Source organism: Vitis vinifera, chromosome 18 (assembly GCF_030704535.1).
Source record: "Vitis vinifera cultivar Pinot Noir 40024 chromosome 18, ASM3070453v1".
NCBI lineage: Eukaryota > Viridiplantae > Streptophyta > Magnoliopsida > Vitales > Vitaceae > Vitis > Vitis vinifera.
Window position 1 is genome coordinate 555,976 of NC_081822.1, and position 26,204 is coordinate 582,179.

The 26,204-nt window shown below is 33.4% G+C and overlaps 3 protein-coding genes and 1 long non-coding RNA gene across 15 annotated transcripts; 2 read left to right on the plus strand and 2 right to left on the minus strand.

Moving 5' to 3' along the window:
- Window positions 1-1,664: 1,664 nt before the first annotated feature.
- LOC104882449 (heavy metal-associated isoprenylated plant protein 45) lies at window positions 1,665-2,706 on the minus strand. The gene is made up of 3 exons (XM_010665703.3): window positions 2,310-2,706; window positions 2,125-2,197; window positions 1,665-2,020 (listed from the first exon to the last, which is right to left on the minus strand). The coding sequence occupies exons 1-3, from the start codon at window positions 2,313-2,315 to the stop codon at window positions 1,815-1,817; spliced, it is 285 nt and encodes a 94-aa protein (XP_010664005.1). The 5' UTR covers window positions 2,316-2,706; the 3' UTR covers window positions 1,665-1,814.
- Window positions 2,707-12,092: 9,386 nt separating this feature from the next.
- On the plus strand, window positions 12,093-16,060 carry LOC100246169 (increased DNA methylation 3). 2 transcript variants are annotated; one of them, XM_010665701.3, is made up of 4 exons: window positions 12,093-12,383; window positions 13,436-13,636; window positions 13,802-14,419; window positions 15,675-16,060. In XM_010665701.3, exons 2-4 carry the CDS (start codon window positions 13,480-13,482, stop codon window positions 15,920-15,922), a joined length of 1,023 nt encoding a protein of 340 aa, XP_010664003.1. In that variant the 5' UTR covers window positions 12,093-12,383; window positions 13,436-13,479; the 3' UTR covers window positions 15,923-16,060. The 2 variants fall into 2 exon arrangements, with proteins under 2 accessions (XP_010664003.1, XP_002273277.1); XM_002273241.4 differs by having other exon boundaries at window positions 12,095-12,383; window positions 13,436-14,419.
- Window positions 16,061-17,294: 1,234 nt separating this feature from the next.
- On the minus strand, window positions 17,295-18,855 carry LOC109121586 (uncharacterized). Its single transcript, XR_009464960.1, has 2 exons — window positions 17,915-18,855; window positions 17,295-17,591 (listed from the first exon to the last, which is right to left on the minus strand). It is a non-coding gene; the product is annotated as an uncharacterized LOC109121586 (long non-coding RNA).
- A 1,134-nt stretch (window positions 18,856-19,989) lies between these two features.
- On the plus strand, window positions 19,990-25,545 carry LOC100246177 (increased DNA methylation 3). 11 transcript variants are annotated; one of them, XR_009464946.1, is made up of 6 exons: window positions 19,990-20,201; window positions 20,847-20,933; window positions 21,922-22,048; window positions 23,213-23,266; window positions 23,429-23,604; window positions 24,671-25,056. XR_009464946.1 is itself a non-coding variant. In XM_059734639.1 (5 exons), exons 4-5 carry the CDS (start codon window positions 23,442-23,444, stop codon window positions 24,943-24,945), a joined length of 438 nt encoding a protein of 145 aa, XP_059590622.1. In that variant the 5' UTR covers window positions 20,004-20,201; window positions 21,816-22,048; window positions 23,213-23,266; window positions 23,429-23,441; the 3' UTR covers window positions 24,946-25,056. The 11 variants fall into 11 exon arrangements, 4 of the variants coding, with proteins under 4 accessions (XP_002275119.1, XP_059590622.1, XP_010663999.1 ...); XR_009464944.1 differs by lacking the exon at window positions 20,847-20,933 and adding an exon at window positions 25,096-25,545 and having other exon boundaries at window positions 20,006-20,201; window positions 21,111-22,048; window positions 24,671-24,976; XR_009464945.1 differs by lacking the exon at window positions 20,847-20,933 and adding an exon at window positions 25,096-25,545 and having other exon boundaries at window positions 20,013-20,201; window positions 21,816-22,048; window positions 24,671-24,976.
- Window positions 25,546-26,204: the final 659 nt, after the last annotated feature.

Below are 26,204 nucleotides of genomic sequence, written 5' to 3' on the forward strand. Positions count from 1 at the left end.
ATTGACTTTAATATAAATCTAATAATTTATATATATCCTATTTAAAAACTGCAGTTTTAATACATATTTAAAAATCATACTTTGAAATTGATATTTCTAATTTCTGTAGAAGCAGCGTTTTCATACTGTAGTTTTAAATTAATTTAAAGAAAAATAAAATGAAAAATAATTATTTTGAATAATAATTTCAAAACATCTCTATAAATTATATTTTATTTATCAATTTAACATAAAATTCTATTAGTGATACAGGAATTGATGAATAATAATAATAATAATTTAAAATAAATAAATAAATAAATGAAGAAAAATGAAAACCAAAGTCAAATGCTTTCCAGACTGATAAGTTTCGGCTGGATGGGTCGGCTATCAGTTGCCTATCTGCCAGTTGAAAGCGCCAGTTGAATACTTTTTGTTTTGTTTTATTTTTGGTTTTTTTTTTTTTAATTAATTAATTAATTATTATTATTATTATTATTATTATTTTGTTAAGACACCAACTAAGGAGTACTAATCATATTAAAAGTTTTATTCAATATGATTATAAATTACTTAAATATGATTTGGATATTGGAAAAACAAGTTTACATAAAATCTAAATGAAATTTAATTTAATTTAATTTTAAATATAATTTAATAATATTAAGTGTTAAACCATTTATTTTTTATTATTTTATTTTTATTAAGCATCAAGTATTAATAGGTAAGAGTTGTGTTGAAAATTGTTTTAAAAATATATTTTTTTTAATGTTTAGTAAAAAAGTTCAAATAAAAGTAAAATAAATCATTTAAAATAGAAAATATAAATTACATTTACTATTAAGTTAAAAAATAAAACAAATACCCCCTGATTACTTTGAAATTTCATTGAAAACCTTATATACTTGAGTTATTGGTTAACTTCATTTAGTTTTTTTTTATTGTTATTAAAAGGGAAGTTTAATCAATCAAGTTCAAACTTCAAGGGAAATAAAGTGAACATCAATTGGGATTGTCAAAATTGATCAAAGAATTCATGACAGGATGAAAGTCCTAAGTTTGAACCATGGGAATTTTGTACCGAATAAGAATTGGTATGGAAACCAATATCATAATTCAAGTCACGGAGACCATGTATATATTTTGAGAAATCCAAATGTCAAGAACAAGTTTCTTACCTTATTATCCCCAAAAAAACATTATATCATTGTGTATAATGTAAAAGTTTTTATATATTTTCAATTATTTCTTAGAATTTTATTTTCCACAATACTTCACAAAAAAAAAAAAAAATCACTATATTTTTAAAACAACTTCTCAAAAAAAAAAAAAAAAAACTGTTTTCAATAATAATAAAATAAAAGTTACTAAATACATTATTTTGAAGTTAAAAATCTGTTTTTAAAATAAGTTTTCAGCCCAAAGCCTTTCGGATTAGAATATCAGTTAATTAATTACTTTAAAACCTGCTTTTATATAGGATTTTGAATTGAAATTCTCAGGAAATAGAATCTGACTCATATTCTTTTTTTTTTTTCTTTTTTTTAAGAACAAAAAAGGGTATGAGATAATTATCCTAAAATTTTGCTCTCGGTTTAATATAAATTACTAAAAGGAAAAAAAAAATCAAAAGAAAAGAGAACTATAAGATTTGAAGTGATCCAATCACCATAAAAAAACAAAAGTTAGGCAAAGCTGCAAAACTTAACAACTCTTCCATTTCACTCTATGTATCAATGTGACAGTTCCTTTGTAAAAGAAAAAGTTGGGAAAAGAGAATAATAAAATAAATTAAAATACAAAACACCAAGAGAAAAAAAAAATGGGGACAATTCCTAGAAGAAGTTGAAGTTGTTGAATCTCAAGCTTCCATAACTGGCATAACTGGCACTGGCATAAGCAGTGAGCAGCTCATTCTGGGCAGACCAGAAGTCCACTTTTAACCCACCTCTCTTCACTGCTTTCAGTATCTTGTTTCTATGTGCATACCCTGTCACCACCACCTTCTGGGAATTGGCATCCACTTCCACCTTCTCTATTCCTGTAAATACCACCATCAGTACCCATCATCAAAAACCAGACAAATTTGATGAATTTCGTGGGAAAATCCATATTCATTCTCTAAAAAGGGAAAAGAGACAGTACCTTTTAATTTTGACAGACATTTCCTGAGTCTTTTCTCATGTATGCCCACCATCTCCACCTTCAATTCAACAGTCTGCAACATAACATTCCATCAGTAATCATGGGAAATGGTAGCTAGAAAAAAAAAAAAACTTATAAAATAGAGACATTGTTGAATCATGAAATGATGAATTATATGCGGGTACCTCCATGATTGAAGCAGCCAAGTGAAGAAGAGGTCAAAGAAAGTGGGAGAAAGAGAATGATGGAGAAGAAATGGAATGTGGGGGGAGGGAGATGAGACGAGAAAGAAGAATGAATGATGATGAGGATGAGGATGAGAAGAATGTCAGGAAGATATATAGCAGAGGAGAGGAGACACGAGGAAAAAGATGGAATAAACAGTAAAGTGGGGGGAACTCTTGTCTGGGATGTGGTTGAAAGACAAAAAAAACGAGGCCAAATCAGCAGCCTGCCTTTGATTTTTGGCTCTGCTTTTTCCAAAGAAACATGAAAAACCAGAAACCAAAGAAAGAAGAAAAACGGTTATATCGAGAGAAGGGAAGGGAGAGTGAGTAGTGAGCTCAAGCTTCAAGGCTCTCTCTCCGTCTGCGCAAAGCAATGTGAGTCTCAAGCATTTTGAAATGATTGGGTTTGACGGGTCCAACTTAGCTTTTCTATCGATATCCCTCAGAAAACAGTTCCGACATTGGAAAAGTTAAAGAGAATGTATAAACTTCCACACACGCAACGATAAATAAACTGCACAACAAGTTTGGTATTTCTTTTTGGATTTTTGTTATGCATCTTATTTCCGAATTCCGATCCTAGTCATAGTCATATTCTTTCTAAAATGCAAGGATAATACTTATTCTAATGTTTCGGAATTCTAGGAATAGGAATGTAATTTCTAGCCTAAAATCAGCGATCTTGAAGTACGAGAGGCGGGGGAGAGACGAGAGACGAGAGATGAGAGAATGGAGCCCAGGAAGATACGAGAGGAGATGCTTGGGATCAGGGAGAGGAGGGGAGGAATGAAGGACTTGCTTTTGAATCTGGCATGGATCTCGAATTTTCACACTACATTTCTCGATTACCACGTTGTTGCACCAGATTTTGGTCATCCCCTTCACTTTTTGAGTCCCCCAACCGTTCTCATCCTACATGGGGGTAGTTTTTAAGGATTTCTTGGTTTGACCCATTTTGAAAATATGATAATTTTTTAAAATTACGTTTGCTTTAAATTTGAAGAAAAATAGGAGGGAAAATAAAAAATTGATTTAAAATTAATAAATTATTTATATATATTTCTTTAAACTCATTTAATATCTTTTTCTTTATTATATAAAAATTAAATAATTTTAAAATTTTATAAATTTTTATTTAATTCTAATTATATTTGATTTTTATTAGTATTTTACAATAAAATCAAATATAAAAAATATTTTTTTAGCAATCAAACATAATATTAAAGTATTTTTAATTGATTTTTGGAATTTGTTTTTAAAAAACATTAGTTAATCAAATCTTTTTAATGTATTCAATGATATTTTTTAAAACCAATATTTTAGAATGGTTGTTTAAAATAGTTTTTAAATATTTTTGGAACAAAATTTTTTATTGAGAATTTAAATATAAAAAAATATTTATTTGTTTTCAATGAAAATAATATACTCTATCTAAGATAAAAGTATATAAAATATTCTCTATATTTTTAATTAAATTTAATTTCACTTAATTTAAATTAAATATACATAATCATTATTAATTTAAAATTTTATTAATTACTTCACTTACCTTTTTTATTCTTTATTTTCATATACATCCTTTTTTTTTTCCCTTTAATTCAAAATATGAGAATTATTTAATAAATTTTAAACTCGTTGTAGCCAGGTGTATACGACTTAATCTAAATATTTGGTTAATTATAAATCCTTTTGTAATCTACGTAGCTACGTGTCTTCTTTTGAGACCAGTGCATGTAAAGTGACTCAACTCCCCTGAAGGATTACTTGGGAATATGGGCTTGATAAAGTATATCTATAATTAAAGCTAATGAAAGAGAAATGACCATCTTTTTTTACAACTACAAATTCTTATAAAATTTATCAAACATGTTTTGAAAAAAATATATTTATTTATTTTATTCTAAATAACAAAAATTATTTTCAACAACATTTTTCAAATTGTAACAATAAAAAATTTAATTATTTATCATATTTGACTAATGATGTGTTTGACAGAATTTTTATTTAAAGTATTTTTGTTATAAAACAAAATTCTTTTTACAGTTTATACTCTAAACAAACATTAAATAAGCATGTAAATAAATAAACGAAATTACAGAACTCACTGTGAATCCGAGCCCAGTGACAACACTGTTTCCTTAAGACAATTTTATTCCCTCTCTGGTGCTCAAAGGTAGTGAATAAATGTCTCCCAAGATAGAACGGATTTCCAGTTCCACAGAAGCAGCACTTCAATCTGTAGAACACCACGAACACAACTTGTGTTTTGCACTCGAACCGAAACGAAAAACCAACAAAGGATGGATGCAAAGAAGAGAAAAATAAAATGCAGGAGATGTTTTTTTGATGTCGGGGTAGAAAGTTTATTTTTATAGGCTTCAGGCTTTCTGGTGTCTAAACAGAATAGTCGCGTCCTTAATTATGAAAAGCCAGTTACAAAACGGGTTGGGTCTAACCCAGAAACTTTGAATGATTTTTGCCCCAAAAGATTATATAAGCCCAAGCCCAAGCCCAGGTCCGGGTCGGGGCGGGCGGGCGCGCGCGTGTGGGTTTAACCCACAAGCCTACACCCATGTAGGTTCTCCCCCCTTTACAAACTTGGGGTGCCCCTTGGGGCCCTTCCCATAGTGGAAAAAATCAATATATAAACTCTTCACATTCTACTCACACTTTCTATGTGGGACAAAGTGTTTATGGTAAGTTTATACCAAGTTTCCTCAAATATACCATTTGAAGTGGGTGACTTTGGAGTCAATTTTCTCATTCAATACTTAATGGATTTGAACAAATAAATATACCACGTTACACTCCTCACGGAGGAGAATGCGTTGGTGCGTGGTCCCGACATTTTCGGAGTGTGGGTCACACTTTTAATTAAGCCCCAAGTTGCTCAATTATTTTTTTTTTTTCAAACTCATTTCCAACAATCCCCCACATGAATGTAAAATTGGCTTTACAATATGCAAAAATGAATATGCAGACACTAGTTCGAGTACAAATGAAAAGTTACTGCTTCAGACTAAGTGACCATTGGTCTTGAACTTGTCCTAGTGAAGACTATCGGATTTACTTGGCCAGTCAATAGACGTTGTCTTTGAATTGCCAGCCGTTGGTGTAAACCAAGACAATAGAATCACGCAGTATTATTTCTAACACAGTTGGTTCTCACGTTTGTGTTCGTTTTGGCCTTGAACACCTCTTGGTTCCGTGAGTATGTTAGAGAATTTAGCCTTTCATCATTCTCATAGAAGTGGCCCCCTTCTTACTCACGTAGGTGATTTCTATTAAGAATATCCTGCAATATCCCACTTATGACACAATTTCATAAGCTATAGAAATCATTAAAGACGTATCTTATCCTGATTCTCGCGGCAGATATGCACTGTCTCATCATAGGAATGGTTAGGAGTAAGTATCTCCGCAGTGCGTTCTGAGTTCTACATAGTTCGGTTTGCCCTTTGAACCTAGATCTTGGGATCTCCAGTCAGCTAGGTTGGGTTGCCACTATGATGACCCTTGGTTTATTTCATAGGCTTTAGACCCATTCCCTTTGATGAACTTTCTACTTGCTCTCTAGTTAAACCTTTTGTAAGCGGATCCGCAATATTATCTTTTGACCTTACGTAGTCAATTGAGATAATTCCATTTGAGAGCAATTGCCTAATGGTATTATGTCGACGTCGTATGTGACGTGACTTACCGTTATAGTTATGACTCTGTGCTCTTCCAATTGCTGATTGGCTATCACAATGGATGCAAATAGCAGGCACAGGTTTTGACCAATTTGGAATATCCTCTAAGAAATTTCGTAGCCATTCAGCTTCTTCTCCAGCTTTATCTATTGCAATGAATTCTGATTCCATTGTAGATCGAGCTATACAAGTTTGTTTTGAGGATTTCCAAGACACGGCTGCACCTCCAAGTGTAAACACATATCCACTTGTGGATTTTGAGTCTTTTGAGTCAGATATCCAATTAGCATCGCTGTATCCTTCAAGTACAGCTGGATATCTTGTGAAATGCAGTCCATAATTTTGAGTATATTTAAGGTATCCCAAAACTTGTATTATTGACTTCCAATGATTTTCTTCGGGATTACTCATAAATCGACTTAGCTTACTAACGGAGTATGCTATATCAGGTCGAGTGCAGTTCATCACATACATTAGACTGCCAATTATACGAGAATATTCTAATTGAGATTTTCCTATGCCAGTATTCTTAAAAAGATGAAGATTTACATCCACAGGTGTCTTCTTTGGTCTTATATCGTACTTCTTGAATTTCTCAAGTATTTTCTCAATGTAATGAGATTGAGAAAGTATAAGACCATCAGAAGTTTTTGAGACCTTAATTCCCAAAATTATATCTGCCACACCTAGATCTTTCATATCAAATCTACTGGATAGCATTTGTTTAGTCATTTTTATCACATTGGTATCACTACCAATAATTAACATGTCATCAACATATAGACATACAATGACATATCCTTTTTGAGTGTTTTTGACATAAACGCATTTATCACATTCATTAATTTTGAATCCATTTGATATCATTGCATTGTCAAATTTCTCATGCCATTGTTTAGGTGCTTGCTTTAATCCATATAAGGATTTAACAAACTTACACACTTTCCCCTCTTGTCCAGGAGCTATAAACCCTTCAGGTTGATCCATATATATTTCTTCATCTAATTCACCGTTCAAAAATGCCGTTTTAACATCCATTTGATGTATTTCAAGATTGTTTATTGCTGCTATAGAAATTAACATACGAATAGAAGTTATTCGGCTAACTGGTGAATAAGTGTCAAAATAATCCAATCCTTCCCTTTGCTTGTACCCTTTGGCAACAAGTCTTGCTTTGTATTTATCAATTGAACCATTTGCCTTCATTTTCTTTTTGAAAATCCACTTACATCCCAATGTTTTGGTACCTGGTGGAAGATCCACTAGTTCCCAAGTATGGTTTTGCAGAATAGATTCAATTTCACTATTAATTGCTTCTTTCCAATATGAAGCTTCAGGAGAGGACATAGCTTCTTTGAACGTTTGAGGATCATTTTCTAACAAATATGTTAGAAAATCTGGGCCAAACGAAGTTGACTTTCTTGCCCTTTTTCCACGTCTAAGATCTTTGTCAACTTGTTTTTCTTTTGATTCTTGATTTACTTCTAATTGATTATTACCAAAAGTAATATCATGAGTCCTCTTTTGTGTACTTGTTTCAGATGGCTTGTTATATGGAAAAATAGTTTCAAAGAATGCAGCATTTCTTGATTCTATAATTGTATTAACATGCACATCAGGAATCTCGGACTTATAAACAAGAAAACGATATGCACTACTATTATTAGCGTAACCAATGAATATACAATCAATGGTTTTAGGTCCTATTTTAACCTTTTTAGGTTTATGAACCTCCACCTTTGCCAAACACCCCCACACTTTTAGATATTTATAGCAAGGCTTGTGACCTTTCCATAATTCATAAGGTGTTTTAAGTGTTTTCTTATGAGGCATTTTGTTAAGAATATAATTGGCGGAAAGCAAAGCTTCCCCCCACAAATTCTGGGGTAAACCAGAACTTAACAACATAGCATTCATCATTTCTTTCAATGTTCTATTTTTGCGTTCAGCAATCCCATTAGATTGAGGAGAATATGGAGCGGTAGTTTGGTGAATGATTCCATGTTCTAAACAGAACTCCTCGAAAGGGGATTCATATTCACCACCTCTATCACTTCTTATTGCCTTAATCTTTTTGCTAAGTTGATTCTCAACTTCAATTTTATAATGTTTAAACATTTCAATTGCCTCATCTTTGCTTTTTAGCAAATATACATAACAGTATCTAGTGCAATCATCGATAAAAGTAATAAAATACTTTTTCCCACCTCTCGTTTGCACAAACTTTAAATCACAAATATCACTGTGAATTAAGTCTAGAGGTTCAGTACTTCTTTCAACTGAATGAAAAGGTACTTTTGTTAATTTAGATTCTACACAAGTTTCACATTTATGATTAGGATCAATATTAAATTTAGGTAGATAATCTAAGTGAATTAATCTACGTAGAGTATTATAATTAACATGTCCTAATCTACCATGCCAAATATTAGAAGACTCAAGCAAGTAAGCAGAAGAATCAATCTTATTATTATTAATAGACTTAGGAACAACAGTCATTACATTCATCTTAAAGAGTCCATCACTAAGATAACCCTTTCCTACAAACATCTCGTTCTTTGTAAGTACAAACTTATCAGACACAAACACTAATTTGAAACCATTTTTGCTAAGCAAAGATCCAGAAACCAAGTTCTTGCGAATGTCTGGCACATGAAGCACATCATTTAAAGTGAGTTCTTTGCCAGAAGTCATTTTCAGAATCACCTTCCCACGGCCTTCAACTTTGGAACTAGAAGAGTTACCCATGAATAATTCTTCATTTTGCTCCACGAGTTTGTAAGTTGAAAACATCCACTTGTTGGAACATATGTGACGAGTAGCCCCAGTGTCCACCCACCATTCCTTGGTGTTTCCTACAATATTGCATTCGGATATAACAGCGGAAAGATTCATCTCGGAGACATCATTTGAAATTTTATCAAATTCTGTCACATTAGCTTGGGGTTTCTTTTCCTTCTTTGGCTTACGACAATCATTAGACTTGTGACCAGTTTTGCCACAATTATAACATTTGCCTTTGAATTTCTTTGCCGCATTTGATCCTTGATTCTGATTTTGATCACCATGCTTTCGTTTCTTGTTAGTTTTTGGTCCTTGTTCAATAACATTGGCTTTAGCCTCCATTGAATTATTTCCCTTCTTTTCAGATTTTCGGTTGTCCTCCTCAATCCTTAGCCTCACAATTAATTCTTCAAGATTCATCTCTTTGCGTTTGTGCTTGAGATAATTCTTGAAGTCCTTCCATAGTGGTGGTAATTTCTCAATCACAGCAGCCACTTGAAATGAGTCACTAAGACTCATTCCTTCAGAATGGATTTCATGAAGAATTACTTGCAGTTCTTGAACTTGACTTATAACTGTTTTGGAATCGATCATTTTGAAATCAAGAAATTTGCCGACTATGAATTTCTTCATGCCAGCATCCTCGGTTTTGTATTTCTTGTCAAGTGAATCCCATAGTTCCTTTGCTGTCTTGAGTGAACAATACACATTGTAAAGTGTATTGTCTAAGCCATTAAGCACATAATTTCTGCATAAGAAATCAGAATGCTTCCATGCATCCACGGCAGCAACCTTTTCCTTGTTGGTTTCTCCTTCTGTAAGTATGGGACATTCTTCATGAAGGAACCTTGCCAAGTTCAATGTGGTGAGGTAGAAGAGCATCTTTTGTTGCCAACGTTTGAACTCATTCCCATTGAATTTCTCTGGTTTTTCTCCATGAGTCAAATTCATTGTAGGAACATTGCTTGAAGATGCCATTTGATTTCTGTTACAAAAACAGAAATGCAGAAAATTCAGAATACAAAATTCTGATTAAAGAAAAAATAATAATAAATGAATAGAATATCTAAGTTTCTAAATGCAGAAACACAATCTGATTTGAAACTTAAGAATATACTATTTACTGAAGTATAAACTACAAAAGGTTTTTATATAATAAAATTGTCTTAAGATTGTTATAAAACAAAATTCTTTTTACAGTTTATACTCTAAACAAACATTAAATAAGCATGCAAATAAATAAACGAAATTACAGAACTCACTGTGAATCCGAGCCCAGTGACAACACTGTTTCCTTAAGACAATTTTATTCCCTCTCTAGTGCTCAAAGGTAGTGAATAAATGTCTCCCAAGATAGAACGGATTTCCAGTTCCACAGAAGCAGCACTTCAATCTGTAGAACACCACGAACACAACTTGTGGTTTGCACTCGAACCGAAACGAAAAACCGACAAAGGATGGATGCAAAGAAAGAAGAGAAAAATAAAATGCAGGAGATGTTTTTTTGATGCCGGGGTAGAAAGTTTATTTTTATAAGCTTCAGGCTTTCTGGTGTCTAAACAGAATAGTCGCGTCCTTAATTATGAAAAGCCAGTTACAAAACGGGTTGGGTCTAACCCAGAAACTTTGAATGATTTTTGCCCCAAAAGATTATATATACAGTAAGCCCAAGCCCAGGTCCGGGTCGGGGCGGGCGCGCGCGTGTGGGTTTAACCCACAAGCCTACACCCATGTAGGTCCTCCTCCCTTTACCAACTTGGGGTGCCCCTTGGGGCCCTTCCCATGGTGGAAAAAATCAATATATAAACTCTTCACATTCTACTCACACTTTCTATGTGGGACAAAGTGTTTATGGTAAGTTTATACCAAGTTTCCTCAAATATACCATTTGAAGTGGGTGACTTTGAAGTCAATTTTCTCATTCAATACTTAATGGATTTGAACAAATAAATATACCACGTCACACTCCTCGCGGAGGAGAATGCGTTGGTGCGTGGTCCCGACATTTTCGGAGTGTGGGTCACACTTTTAATTAAGCCCCAAGTTGCTCAATTATTATTTTTTTTTCAAACTCATTTCCAACAATTTTTAATGAAATTATTTTTTAAAAAATAATGTTTTTATGAAAATTATTTAATTGATAATTTTCTAAAAAGTGTTATTATTCATTTGATAATATTTATATTAGTGAAATTAATTTTTCTGTAAAACATTTTTATGAGAATCGTTTTTAAGTGTTTCTTTAAAAAGTGTTATAAATGATTTTTCAAAATTTTAAAACTATTTTATAAATTTTGCTGTAATATTCAATATTGTTTATCAAAAACGTTTTATTTTTTTTATCCTAAAGTACTTTTTAAAAATACTATTGAAGGGGCTCCAAATTATAAACATTTTCTCGATTTTCTTAAACTTTGCAATGTTTGAAAATTGTGGAGCTCTAATTTATCTTTGTTTTTTTTAATATTTTCCAAAACCCTAATCACATTTCCATCATGAACCAGTGAATTGCAATTGCATATGTGCATTAAGAAAATGCTTTTCTTCTAAATATTATTTACGACATTTTGGATTCATTTTGGGTGGATTTTTACAAATTTTGTTCCATTAATTTCTAATTTTTTTTAAGGAGCTATTAAAAACCCGTTTGATAAGTATTTTTCATAACGATTTTCTATTATTTAGAAAGAAAACATGTTTAACAATCAAAATACTATTTTTTATTTGATGTTATTAAAATTAGAAAAGAGAGTGCTTTCAAAAAATATTTTTAGTTATTTTTATTTATTTTTTCTTATTTTTTAATGATTGTTTTAAAAAATAATTATATAAGCATATAAAATAATTAAAAACAAAACATTAAATATAAAAATTATTTATAAAATATATTTAAAAATGTTAAAAGCATTTTAAGTTTTTAAGCACACTTTTATTCTACAAAAACTATTTTTTATAACTACTTAAAAAAAAAACAATTATGTGCTTAAATTTTTTTGCCATAAATTATGGAAGCATTTTATATACATCATCTCCATGGTATCATTTCCCTTATAACTTTGAAAACATTTTGATGAATTTTATTTTTTGGGCAATTTAAAATAATTTCGTGCAATTTACTAGAGATGTGAATTTTGTTTTTCCCTAACATTTTTAGTTGAAATTTTGTTTAATTAAGTTTTATTTTAAAATCCTCAATTAAACATTCAACCTTTTAACGTACCATCCACATTCCAGAATCCACACCATCTTTGATTGAATGAAGGTACAAATTTTATTTTCTCCTTTTTTCTTGACAAATTTTTGGTGGACTTTATCAATTTTGCTCGATCAAATTGATTGGGTATGTGCTATATATATAATTGAGTTTTAAAAAATAATAATAATTGGAAAAGGGAGAAAAATCCGAACTACAACTCAACACCTTTGTCTGTTCTGCATTTTCCTTGGAGAGTCTGAGAGCTAGAGGAAGAAAAGCTTTTCCCGGAAAATCCATCTCCACCGACCCAATGCTGACCCATTTGGTTTCTTTCACTCCTTCATTTCAACACATGGAACGGTAATGTCATGCCCAAACCCATCATTCTTCTCAATATCATTTCAGTTGTTAGGGTTTCATTTTTTAGAGCTCTGAGTCCGTCCAACCCAAGCCTTTCCTTAGAATTTTCTTTTTTACTAATTTGATTATTTTTATTTTTATTTTTGTTGTTGTTTTCAAGTTTTAATTGTAGGGTGTGTTTCTTTATTTAGGGTTGGAATGGTGGGTCCTGTCATGAGAAGTGGAATTGAGGTTTAAATGGACCGTTTGGTTCGCGGGAAAAAAATGAAGAGAAGTGACGGAAAGGAAAATGTGCATGGCTGTTGTTGCATGACTAAACCCTATAATATGTCAAATTTAGGAATGTTTCTGACAGAACAAAACTTCTTGTGGCATAAAAAATGATGAATCAATTGAATGGTTGTATCTAAGACAGATTAGAAAATTGAAATGTGGGGTTTTAGGGAGAATGCTCTCAAGTATTAGGGAAGAAAAATACTAATTGATGTGTACTGTAATGCTCATGGGCATTTGCATGTGATCTTTTATTGAAAATGTACAAAACTTATGGGATTGAAGTCTTTTGGGGACCAAAGATTTTCGACTAGTGACATTGCGTCCATAGAGAAGGTAGCCAAGAAGAGTGTCTCAAAGAGGATTTTCTGAAATTGAGTTAAAAATTTCTACAACCTTAAGGCTTTGTTTAGTTCTTGGAAAGTATTAAGAAAAGTAAAAAAAATGTTAAAGAAAATGATTTTCTGATGCTATGGAAAATGGTGACTTAAGAAAAAATACTAATGAAAAGTGGAGGGAAAATGCTAAAAGATTTTTCTTGGATAAAGGTGAGGAAAGTTTGGAGAAAGTGTGTTGCCTAATAATTTAATTTCCTTCCCCTCAACTCTCATGGTGGTGTGAATTTTGTTTTTCCCAATGTTTTTTCTCTCTATTTTTTTCCCTTAATCTTTCTGGGAACCAAATGTAGCAAAAAATGTCTCTCTTTTTCTTTCTTCTAGTGGTTTTATTTGTGTTCTTGTATGCATAATGATGTAATGTTAACACACTTTGTTATCCAGGTGATTCTGGGGAGTAGTTGTAAAGAAGCTACTAGTGTTCCAGCATGGACTTGCAAGGGGTTGATTTCTCTCCTAGGCCACTGTCCAGAGCATCATTAAGTGACTTGCATTTCTTGGCCAACTTTATCATGAGCACTTACCTGGGTCCTGATGTCAAGTCTGACAACCCACGACGCTCAGCATCGCAAAGAGTTGCTGAAGGTTTGCCTCCGTACTCTTTAAATGATCTGGGTCTTTCATTTCTCAGTGTTTCTCAACTGGAGAGCTTATATTACTTTATCCTGAGGCATGCACTTCCTAACCTGGCATTGAGCCCATACTTGTTCCATATGTATCTGAAGGGAGACCTGCCTCTGCTGAACTCAGGTCTTCCCGAGGACAGACTGCAGTTTACAAGTTTTTTTCCTTTACATCTTCATGAACAGACAAGCTTCCTGAGAGGCCTTGACATTGTAAAGGGTATTATTCTTATAAGTGAACCTGATACATCATATATGAAACAAGATGTACTGGAAAGGTTTAGATACTTATCAGGTATGGATAGTTTGAAGATTGATATAAATGAAAGCCAAAGGTATCAACATAGGCACTGGACTGGCAGAGAAGAGATTGAACGGAATTTCTTGACAATTAGTGGAGGACCATATGCAGGAAATGCTTCCAATATAAATAGTATTTCACCATCCAAGGTCCAAGATGAATTTAAGAGAAGGCGTCTTCTTGAGCCTCTGGAAATGCCAGTGGTTCAGCATGTGCCTTCATTTTCACATGGTTCCCCGAGGCGTTGCAATTTGGATGGGCCTTCCATGATGCCCCTTCTATCTGTTTCAAATGCTGAAGAATGTAAATCAGAGGCATCTATTGTTTTGACTGGGGTAGCTGGAGAAGTGAGTGCTGGACCACCTATTGGTCGTGTGGACATTGGTGTTAGCAAAACTGCATATTTCTTTCGTGTTGCTCTACCTGGGGTCAGGAAAGATAACCGTGAGTTCTCTACCCTTTCTTTAATTCTATTTAGTTTATATATGCTAACATATGATATTCATTATTCCACTAATTTGGGCATTCTTCTGCTTTCATGAAGAACTGAACTTGGCACCTTCTTTTAATTCAATGAGATCTGAAAGCCTAAATTGCTTCTTAGTGCGTAGAACACGGCAGGGTTGGAGAAGGCCTTGTCATGTTCCGATTTGGTTCCTTTTGAATGCATGGTAGATAGAACATCTCTATGCTACATGCTAAAAACACATGGGTAATATTCAAGTTGACGGTTTTCTATCCTAAATCAGTTTGGAAAGTGTTCAAGATATATTATGATTTTTTATATTAAAAATTGTATCCTTCGATAATTATCATCATGACAAAATTCAAAATAGTAGATTTTGAAAATTGTCCAAGTGTCCTCAGTTTGTGAGTAGTATAATAGTCGAATTTGTCATGTTCGTGCATCAGAAGAAATGTCCTGTTTACCCAATATATTGTCTCAATCACAGGCTTGTCTGTTTCCATATGCTTTAAAGAATAGGAAGGTTTTTTCTGATGTTTATGCTGAAGTTTGTGAAAATCCATCTATTCAACCAATTCATGTTTCAGTCTGTATACTTGTTCCCAAATTTGATTCCTTGGCCAATACCTATTCTTTCCTTTCCTCCCTGAATTGCTTAAATCTATGCAGCAAAAAGGTGATCTGAGATTCTATACTAATCACATAGTACTGTTCCAACCACATTGTCTAGATCTGCAAATGTGGCTTTAGAGCATGTCTGCATGTAAAAAACTCATCAGTCTGGAAGAAGGTCTGTGTCCCTATCCCCTTTCTGCCTGCATGTCAGGGAGGCATATTCTTGTTAACATTGATTGAGAGGCACTCTGCTCCCAGTACTTATGAACCGCTGGTGCTGCCTCAGCTGCTGTTGTCTTTATACCAACATCTGGAACACTAGAGAAAAAAAGGTAAATACCAAGCCTAGGGAATTTGTTTAAAAACCGGAAAATTTGTCGCACGGACATGAATGGGATAGCTGCTTTTATTAGTTCTAGTTTTGGCTCTGTTAGAACAAAGGTGATTTCTTATACTAAGACTGAAACACTGGTATAATATCTTCAAGAGCAAGAATCTTTGTGCATATCCTCATTCTCTCCTGGACTCAGTCCACAGCTGCCACTTCACCTCAGCCTACTGTCGGTCTCTGCGCATCTCCCATGCTCTGACTTAACCCATGATATCTTGTTGTTGCAGGCCATTTTGGATGTGAGGTTGAGAACGATGGGAAGGTTCAAATCCATGGGTCAACCAGCGCTGGTGGAAGAACAATTGTGAAACATCCCCGGGTGTTCCAGATGAAGCTGCAGCAGCTATGCCCACCTGGGCCATTCACTGTATCTTTCAGGTTGCCAGGACCTGTTGATCCCAGGCTGTTCAAAGCTAACTTCAGATCAGATGGCATTTTTGAGGGCATCATAGTGAAATCTGAAGACATGGACTAGCTGTGTAAAACGTTTCTTCTAACAACATTTTCTCGTGTAAGGTTGTTCACCTGGTCTCCCTCTTTCACATACACTTGTGATATAATTTTGTAAAAATTACTGGATGGGATTAAGAAAGAAGAAAAGGTGGTTTCGGTATGTTAGTTGTTTCTGAAGAAAAGGGAGAGGGTTTACTAAGAAAATCTGCTATTCATTCATGTTTTCTGAAGAGCAGTTCAGAATACCCAAAAACATGCCTATATATAGAGCCTAGAGAACTACACCCGTAACTGACTCACCAGATTACAAAACAAAAAATACAACTGATTTATTACCAATACAAAAATGCCCTGCTATTTTAATACTCCTTTAATACTCCCCCTCAAGATGGAAAATGAATATCGTGAATTCCTCGAGAAGAAATTTAAATTGTGTTGGTAAGAGAGCCTTTGTAAGGAGATTTGCAATTTGATGTTGAGAAGATACAAGCATTGTTTTGAGACAACCTGTTTGTATCTTATTGCGAACAAGATGACAATCAATTTTGATGTGTTTGGTCCGTTTATGAAATACAGTATTGGCAGCAATGTGAAGTGCTGTCTTGTTATCACAGAATAATATAGCTGGTTGTTTGTGTTCAATGTGAAAATCACGAAGGAAAGATATTGACTAGACTAGCTCACAAGTGGTATTTGCCATTATTCGATATTCTGCCTCAGTTGACGAGCGTGAAACTGTACTTTGTTTTTTAGACTTCCATAAAATAAATGATTCTCCAAGAAAAATGCAAAACCCATTGATGGATCTTCTTGTATCTTTACAAGCAACCCAATCTGAATCAGTAAAGGCTTTAAGTAAGGCTAGAACCATAACACAAGCAACCAAAAGCTCCAAGGTGAGTATAAGAGGGAAGTTTATTGTACAAAACTTCAAATGGAGTTTTGTTAGATAAGATGAGTGTTGGAGTCCTGTTAATAAGGTATGTGGCAGCTAATACACAATCACCCCAATATCCTAATGGAACATTGGATTGAAACAATAGTGCTCTTACAACATTTAGAAGATGTTGGTGCTTACGCTCAACTACTGAATTTTGTTGAGGTGTGTCAACGCAAGAATGAAAAGATAAAATCTCATTTTCTCGAAAGAAATTTGAAAAAGAAAGCTTAGGGGTATTGTCACTATGCACATATTTTATTTTAATACCAAATTGAGTATGAACAAGATTATAAAATGCTGGAAAGACATCAAGGACATCAGATTTAGCATGCAGCAAGTATATCCAAGTAGATCGAGAAAAAACATCAACAATGGTAAAGAAATAACGAAAACCTTCATGTGTGGGGTAATGAAAAGAACCCCATATCTCAAGGTGCAGTAATTCAAAAAGAGATGATGAAACTGTATTTGAAATTGGAAATGACAAACTCTTTTGTTTAGCTAAATGACAAATTGAACAATGAAAATGGTGGCTAACAAATTGTTTCAGATTTAATACATCTTTCAATGAATTGAGCCTATTATAAGAGAGATGACACAGACGGTAATGCCAAAGCTCGTGTTCCGTCTTTGAGGCATAATTACAAACAACTGTGACACTAGAAGATATAGGAAAAAGGTTGGTAGGATCCAAAACATAGAGATTGCCACTGCATCTACCCATCCCAATCATCTTCCTTTGCATACGGTCCTGAATAAAACAAGATTCAAATACAAAATGCACTGAGCAATGATGATATTGAGTGAGTGCATTAACAGAAAGAAGATTGAAATGAAACTGTGGGACATATAAAAGATTTTCGATAATGAAACGATCAAATAATTCAACAGACCCTACTCTAGTGACAACAACAGAATGTCCATTTGGAAGAGAAACAGTGGAATTATGTGATAGAGAGGAGGTTTTGAACAATATCAGGGAACAACACACATGGTGTGTTGCCCCAGTATCTAATACCCAAGAATAGGATGAAATCGGAATATGAGAAATAGAAGAGGAAAGAATCACTTTACCACTAAAACAAGACACAGAAGGACTTTCCTGTGGTTGTGATTCCATTAAGGCAGTTGAGTTGCACTGTAGCTGGGAACTCAATAGGGCTATAAGCTGTTGACATTGAGTGGAAGAGAGATTGCCCAACATTGATTCAGAAGGAGTTGAGTCATTAGAGAGAATAGAGGCCTGATTAGTGTGAGCATGACCTAGTGCATTATGCAATTTGGGTTTATATCCCGGTGGATATCCATGTAGCTTATAGCACTTGTGAATAGAATGACCTTGGAGCCCACAGTGAGTGCATTGGGGACGCTGGCGCTTCCCTTTAGAGGCAAAATTACCAGTGTTAGCATTAGCCGAAGTCAAATTTGATTCACTTAGAACAATAGAATCAGACAAAGGGGAAATTCCATTATTAATGGTTCTTTGACGTTCTTTCGTGAGTGGTGGAATAGGCTCCATCATCAAAATTTGACCACGTGTCTAAGCATAAAAGTCGTTCAAACCCATAAAAAACTATATGAAGCGATCGGATGTTTCTTTAATTGAAAAATATCCCTCAGATCATTCCAGATCTCACAAGGTGTCCCACTGTACATCAAACTATCCGCCATTTCTTTAGAAATGAAATTAAGACGCCACGACAAAAACGACTTTGTTCTTTGCCGTCAAAGCCATCATCATGGCTCTACTCTAGGTGTTGTAATTGTCCCCAGTCAAAGGGTGCGAGACAAGAACAAGCCCAGGATGGTTTCCATTATGAAGATAAAATGGGCTACCAGAATCCTCCATTGGTGACGACTCGAAATATCTAACCACAGCACACGCGTTGGATTGATTACCTCGAGCCATCAAATAGAAAGATGAATACAAATAGTAGCAAGTAGAAGGAAATGCTCGGTTTCGGTATGTTAGTTGTTTCTGAAGAAAAGGGAGAGAGTTTACAAAGAAAATCTGCTATTCAGAATACCCAAAAGCATAGAGCCTAGAGAACTACACCCGTAACTAACTCACCATATTACAAAACATAACAAAACAAAAAAATATAACTGATTTATTACCAATACAAAAATGCCCTGCTATTTCTGTTCTTTCTTGTGTAGCTTTGTTTGCCCAAATAATTTCTATTGAAACCATGCTTTAATTTTCATAAAAGCTTAAATGGTTAGGATTGAGATCATAATGCATATCATATTCTAACACTCAGTATTTTTATCAAAATTCAAATCTGGACTATTGAATACATATGAAGAAATTTGAGTTAAATAGAATCGAGATATAAAAGTATAAACAAATGAAATTAAAATATAAACTATAAAACTTAAAAATACATATGTGATATGGTATGATTGGAGCATAAACAAAATACCCTCAGTTGTCGTCGTAGATGAAGTTTTACGTCCTATAAAATCCTACTTGGGGTAACTGTTAGTTTATGCATTTAATAGTAGTAGTAATTATTGAAATTGGATTTTATGTTTTGGAACTGAATTTCAGAAATATTTTTTATATTAAATATTAAGATAATTAATATATTTTAATTAAATAAAAATATGCATTTTTATTACCCTTGAGAGAAAGCATATATAATATGTTTTTTTTTCTTTTTTTTCAAAATGTGAATCATATTAACAAAGTGTGAGATAAAGGTTCATTGAGAGTTTTATATGAACAACCTATGTCTAAAATCCATAAAATTTTGAAATATGTTCATTTTTTTACAATTAAAATTTGTAAATTGATTAAAGTTAAAGTGGTGTTTATACCAATTAAGTAAATTTATTATCGATAAATTCAATTTAATTATATTGATTGATATCAATAAATTACCTTTGATCAGATAAAAAAATTAAATATTTTAATTTTTTTCATTCAATCAAAAATAAATACTACTTTAATCCTATTTCTAATAATATTATTTTTAAAATATAATTCTTAAAAATAAAATCCATCCACAATAAATTAGTGATTTGTGTTTTTGTTTCAATCTTGGTATCAAATAGAAATTTAATTATTTTGAATTTATCTTACATTCATAAAAATTTAAATTTCAAATTTAATTAATTTACATTATCCCCTCCCAAAACAAATAAAAAACTGATGGGAAACAACAATAATATTTAAGATTGAAAATCCTACAACGGCATATGGAGGTCCTATCCTCCCTGTCCATAGAAGAGGATAACGAACTCTCCACTAGGGTTTCCCTATTTAAACCTCGTTTACTTCATTCACAAGCAAATACGATACAGTGAAGCAGAGTCTGATTCAATACCCCATTTTACAGTGGATTGTCATTTTCAGGTGATCCACCATTCATCTAATCTTTGAATTTTGTTTTCAACGATATGCTGATGCTTCGATTATCGTCCGTCCCAAACAGTCTGTTTGGTTTCCGAGTAATGGCCTTATGACAGGTCATAGATGCTTCGATTATAGTCCCGAACAGTCTGTTTGGTTGCTGATAAATAGCCTCATGGCAGTTGGAGTTAGGTGAAACGGATTTTGTGAGATCCAGTGTTTTTCTTTGATTCCCACGGATGTGATGGAGTGCTAGGGATGAGATGGAGTGTTAGGGTTACATTTTGATCCGAATAGCTTCCGATCATTCAGTCTAGTAAAAATGAAAAAGGAATTTGCAAATTTATTTTCATATAAAATTCTTGTGGATTCCGATTTTGAAGATATCGGTTTTGATGTTGTTTTCTTATGGTGTTATTTGTTATTTCTATGCAAATGAGAGTAGATACTTTTATACTTGTCGTCTAATGGAAGCCATATAGCAATAGTACTGTGCCTTTTATACAAATAGACCTTCATATGCTTGTCATGGTCTTTGCCATTTATTTCAGTGCATTCTTGAATATGTGGTTATAGCAGAAATTAAGAAATTATTTGTTCAATGTTTTTATCCTACTTCTGATTATTCTGAATTTTTGTGGAGTGTAGCAGGTGTAGCTTCAACTGGAATTTTTGAGTTAGGATTTAGGCTGAAACGACTGAAAGATTCTATAGATGAATCATTTTTAAGTAATGGTTAGGCCTGGATATTTTTCGCTATGCCTTCTTCAGTTTTTGCATGTAGTGGAAGCTTTTGAACCGTAACTAATGGTGGATGTCATCATGAACATTATGGAAGCATACATCTTATACTTCAGCACCTCCCTTTTGCTCTGTCTTGGCTTTTTCATCATCTTTGTCGTTTTCTTCCAGGCCCATGACTTTTTAAGCATGAAATATGGCTGCAAACTCTTGGTACCGATTGGCTTGAAAATCATGGTTCACCAATATTTATCGGATGCAATCAGTCCTGAGGATGATGGTTTAATGTTCTTCCTAATATAGCAAGAGTGACATTTATGTCATAATTTTTTTTTTCTCTCTCTTTAAACTTTCCTTGTTTGTCAATTGGGAATAGAAGTTAATAAACTTATCTTCTGTGGTTCGAGCAGAAAGAACTTCGTAAAACTAATTAATACTTGACTCAAACTAAGGAGTTTGTTGGAATGTTTTAAATTCAATTATTATAATGAATTTTAGGATTGTAATAAATGCTTTTTTTTTTACTCTGATGCTGAAATTGCAATTATCAATTGATAGTCATTTCTCAAGTCGTATCACTGTTCATTTGTTCTTATTTTTTATTTTTTTCCTTTCATTTTTAGGGCAGTGATCTTTTGATGGAAATATTGACTTGCATATGAATGTGAAACTGTTTGTGTACTTTCCCTGCTTCCTTTCTTCCCTTTTCTAATTGTCTTGTTGAGGCTGATTGTTGGCTTCATATTAACTATTTTGATACCCTCTTTCTGTTTAATTAACAAATTTTAAACTAAGTTATGCTGTATGAACTCAAATTATTCTCTACTTCTTCGTCTCTCTTTCCGATTTTCATCTCTTGTTTCATGGTGTCATTAGCATGAAGGTTAAATGCCCATGCATCGCTAGCATACTGCAAGAACTGATGGACTGTGGTAGATGAATAAACATATTTATGATCTCCAGTTGTTTTGATCTTTCGTAGATTTTCAAGAGTAAATGGCATCCATAGCCACGGTCCTTTGTTTACCTCTGGATGATCCATCAACACTTTGTAAATACACAGTGATAGCAGTGGTTTAATAGCAAAGATTTGTCAATACTATTTTAAGGTCTGTGCCATATTAATTAAAATTTATTGATATCATATTAGATTTCTTAATGTTGTATTTAGTTTTGTGCTTATTTCTTTTGCTGATAAAAAAAAGTACTAAGTTCTGTACCATAAAAAGTATGTAATTTTCTGCATTCCAAGGATAAGAACTGCAACTATCCTGTTTGAAGTTTTTTGTTGTTCTGTACATACTACCTTTTTTTTTTCTAAATGCTGAAATATCATATTGATGCAGAATCCCAAATCCAACAACAAACTGGATACCAGATCACTGGGCTCTTTTTGGTCACACCAAAAATTTTTTCCTTAAAAATATCATACTATAGTATGGCTTAAATGTACTTTAAGATTGAAAATGGTCAATGTTAAGGCCAACAAGGGATGGAATGGTTCTACATAGAGAGGTTGTACATGTGTTTTTAGAGGCACAGGTGGAAGTTTGAAGCTTAAATGTAACTATAGTCCCATTGAATATCAAGAAGGTGTAATTCAAGAGAAGGATTTGTTACCTAGATTGCTTGAATGTTGACCAAAAGATAATGATGGGCGGAAACTTTTGAGGCAAGGTGTTATATGTTGGTTTTCTTTTTTTTATTTTTTTACATTTTTTATATGGATAGAACATTGAATATGATGTATGAATGGATTGATGCCAGTAGTCTTTACCACTATAATGATACTTGTATATGATGATAGTTTCATTTTGGATATATTAGTTGATCACTTAAAAGAAAACGTTGGCACAATAGCATCTGTCAACACTAGTTAAAAGTTTGGAGAGTTTATCTTGTGGATTTTATGATGAATCTATGTTTTAAACTGTTACATTTTCTTCAGTAATCCATTAATACTGTAGTATTCAATGTTTGGATATAATACCTGTATTCACCTCTTTTATCCATGCTATGTCTTTGTAAAATTGGTCACCTGTCTCTTTAATTCAGTGTGGCAATACATGTGTTCTTCTCTATTTGTTTCCCCATATGTAGACGTTGGCATCAATTCACATGACATTAATATAACCTAGTTTCTTTTTTGTATGTAGGGTCTATTTTGCACGTTTTTTTTTTATTTTATAAAATGAACTCTTGTGCATTCTTTTATTCTGTTTGTTAGCTCAAATTTGTTTGTTCTCATCCCTTTTCTTTTCTGTGCCAATCAGCTGAAAGGAAGTTACCAAAACTGTGAGATATTTGGGGAAGGAAGTTTGAATCTTGTGAGTTACTAAAAGCACAACCCATTGTAATTTTCAATTTATACAAAATTCTAAAATTGCTTTGAATCTGAAGTTTCTCCTCAATTGTATGCATATTATCCAGGGTATGGCTACCTCTAACTAGGTGTTTTGTCCATCTCTTATGCCATGTAAATCTAATAGGTGGATCTTGACAATGGAAGAACATAGAAGCCCTTCACACACAAACCCAGCTGTTAATGCTTCCGGAAGCGCAAAGGAACGATCCAGTGGACCAGCTTTTGGTGGTGTCGACATTGGTGAGAGTGAAGGTGGATATTTCCTGAGAGTTGCCATGCCTGGAGCCATGAGGGATGAGGGTACATTTCCAAAAACCTTTTGTCTGCATATAGTATTTGAGCTTAGGGATAAATTTGAACACAGGTCTGTGTTCCTGGATTTGAATCGTGGACCTATTGTCTTCTTCATTTATGCTTAAAATTTGGTTATAATGATATTCAATTTGCTTAGATTTTAGGAGTTAACCATTTTTAATAGACATAGCACCCGTTGCAAGATGGTATCAAAATTTTGAAAAGCCCAAAATTTCCAGGACATGGTTTAAAGAGGGATAGTATTTTGTCTTTGGAACACTGCCTGTATTTTGTCTTCGGAATTCAGGCAGTGTTTTGTTTATCAAATAATGTTATCTCACCCCAAATCAGCATCCTATTCAAGGTCTCTGGAAGCTATCTGGTGATACAGATACCATATGTATTGAGCTCCAAGTATTTAAATGCAGCATATATAATCATGCATATGGACTTATTGTCCATCTATGCTTGTTTATAAACACAAGCACCAAGCCCATCACGACTTTCTCAGACTCCAGGGCATCTTTTCTTGTCCCTGTTTCCTGTACAAGCAATAGTTTAGCAGAAATGTTGTCAAGGTGCTATTTTTCCCACCCTGGCAGAAGGTAATATAGGTAATTTAGTTGCTATTGTTCCTCATAAATGTCAAATACTCTGCAGAAAATTTGTTGGTTGGAGCAATTTACCCCTTACCTGGTTCTGAACATAATTTTTCATCCATAATTTCCTTTGTTTGAAATTCCTTCCCTGCCTGCCTTTTCCTGGTAACCGATCCATGGAAATTTTTTAATGGGAACTGACATTTTTTAACCTGTTTTTGCTATTTGGCTTCCTTCTGAAAAACAGGTAAAGAAACAAGAAAGAGGTGTTTTGGTGGCAATACCTAACGAATTCAAAATCTTGTCAACTGTGCTTCTTTTTCTTTTTTAGTTCTTTGAAGTAAATGATTTTCTGACAGTTAGCTATGAATGTAGAAAAAAGGTCACGATGATGAATTGTCAAAAGTTCAAAATTTCGCTTTAAATAGTAATGAAAATAGAGGTTGATGAGTTGATGGTCTTTACTATGGCAGGTTCATTTAGTATTAGTAAAGATGGCACTGTTGATATACAAGGTATGATCAGATATGAGATTCCATCACAGGTGCCGAAGATGAAGGTCCAGCAGCTATATCCTCCTGGACCATTTGCTTTGTCTCTTAAACTGCCTGGACGTGTTGACCCTAGAATGTTCACTTGTAAACTAAGGTATGATGGCATCTTTGAGGTTGTGGTCATGAAACCTGGTTATTCTGATACGCCAGCACAGCCATCCTACCGGGAACGCAGCATGCCTGTAAATACATAGATGAGTAAACTGTAAAAGCTCATATTTTGAGGTACAATTGAAAGGAGTGCTGAAATCATGTATATGAACTCATGAAATCAAAATTTAGTTCTGTTGAATCTCCATTCAAAAGTTGTCTGAGTTTGTTTCCTTCTCTGTTTTCTTTGATAGTTTCTTGATTTTGGGCTACTGCAGCATCAACACTGATGCTCTTTCAAGAATGCCTTCACTTCGGAAACTATCAACCAATCCGAGATGACAACACTGAGGAAACCCCCAAGCCGTCTCTTTACCTTGGAAACTATTTATCAAGAGTGCTTATGATGATGATCCGTCTGGTCCATTAATGGCATAAAGGCAGGTATTTGAAAATGTATCTACCGTTGACTTTGTTCAGTTTCTTTGAGCATTCTCATCATCTATCAGACCTAAGCCTAAAATAATATAAATTTTTTGGGCAAGAAGTTTAGGTTAGGTAGATTGACCACACAGATCTTTCCGATAGTGTTGAGTCAATTGCTAAATTTGCAGACGTGGCTTCTCCTCCTGTTCAGGGATTGAGAGTGTTTTTGTTCAAATTCCCAACTGGTAGATGGGTTAGATTAGACATGCTTTCTAAAATTATTGATATGTTCAATTTAGAATTCATTTGGTATTGATTATAAGAAGTATTTTTAAAATTTTTTATCATTTAAATGTTAAAAATACTTTTTAATGATAAAAACACTTTCAAAAATTGTTCTCAAAACGCACTCTCGTTCTAATATTGGATTTGGAAAGTCTTTGGAAAGTGTTTTTGCATCAAGTGATTCTTCTATTTCGAAAGTGAATTTTCAACTCTTTTTTTTTATTAAAAAAAAAAGCAGAGCCACAAGCATCAGCATTAATTTTCCAGGGCTGGGTGGAAAATCAGTTTTGTTTTATTCTGACCCAAGACGACTGCAATTGCAAGGGGTCCACACGGAACGCCTCTATTTCTTGGGTCTTGTTGAGATAGCTTTCAACACCCCCTTAGAATTATATAAGCAAATGAAATGCGTTGATAAAATGGTTTTGTGAAAAGCAAGTAGTCTTGATTTTTATTTTTTATTTTTTAAAAAGAAATTTAATTGCTTAGGCCTCTTCCATTTTAAAAAATTTACCAAAATCATGTTTCACAATAAAAAAATTGATATATTTTTTTTGGTTAAATCTTTTTAAAACTTATATTCACCTTTCAGAGTTTTAGGAGATGTTCAAAAGTATTTTTAAAAACAGTTTTTCATTACTTGGTTTGCAAA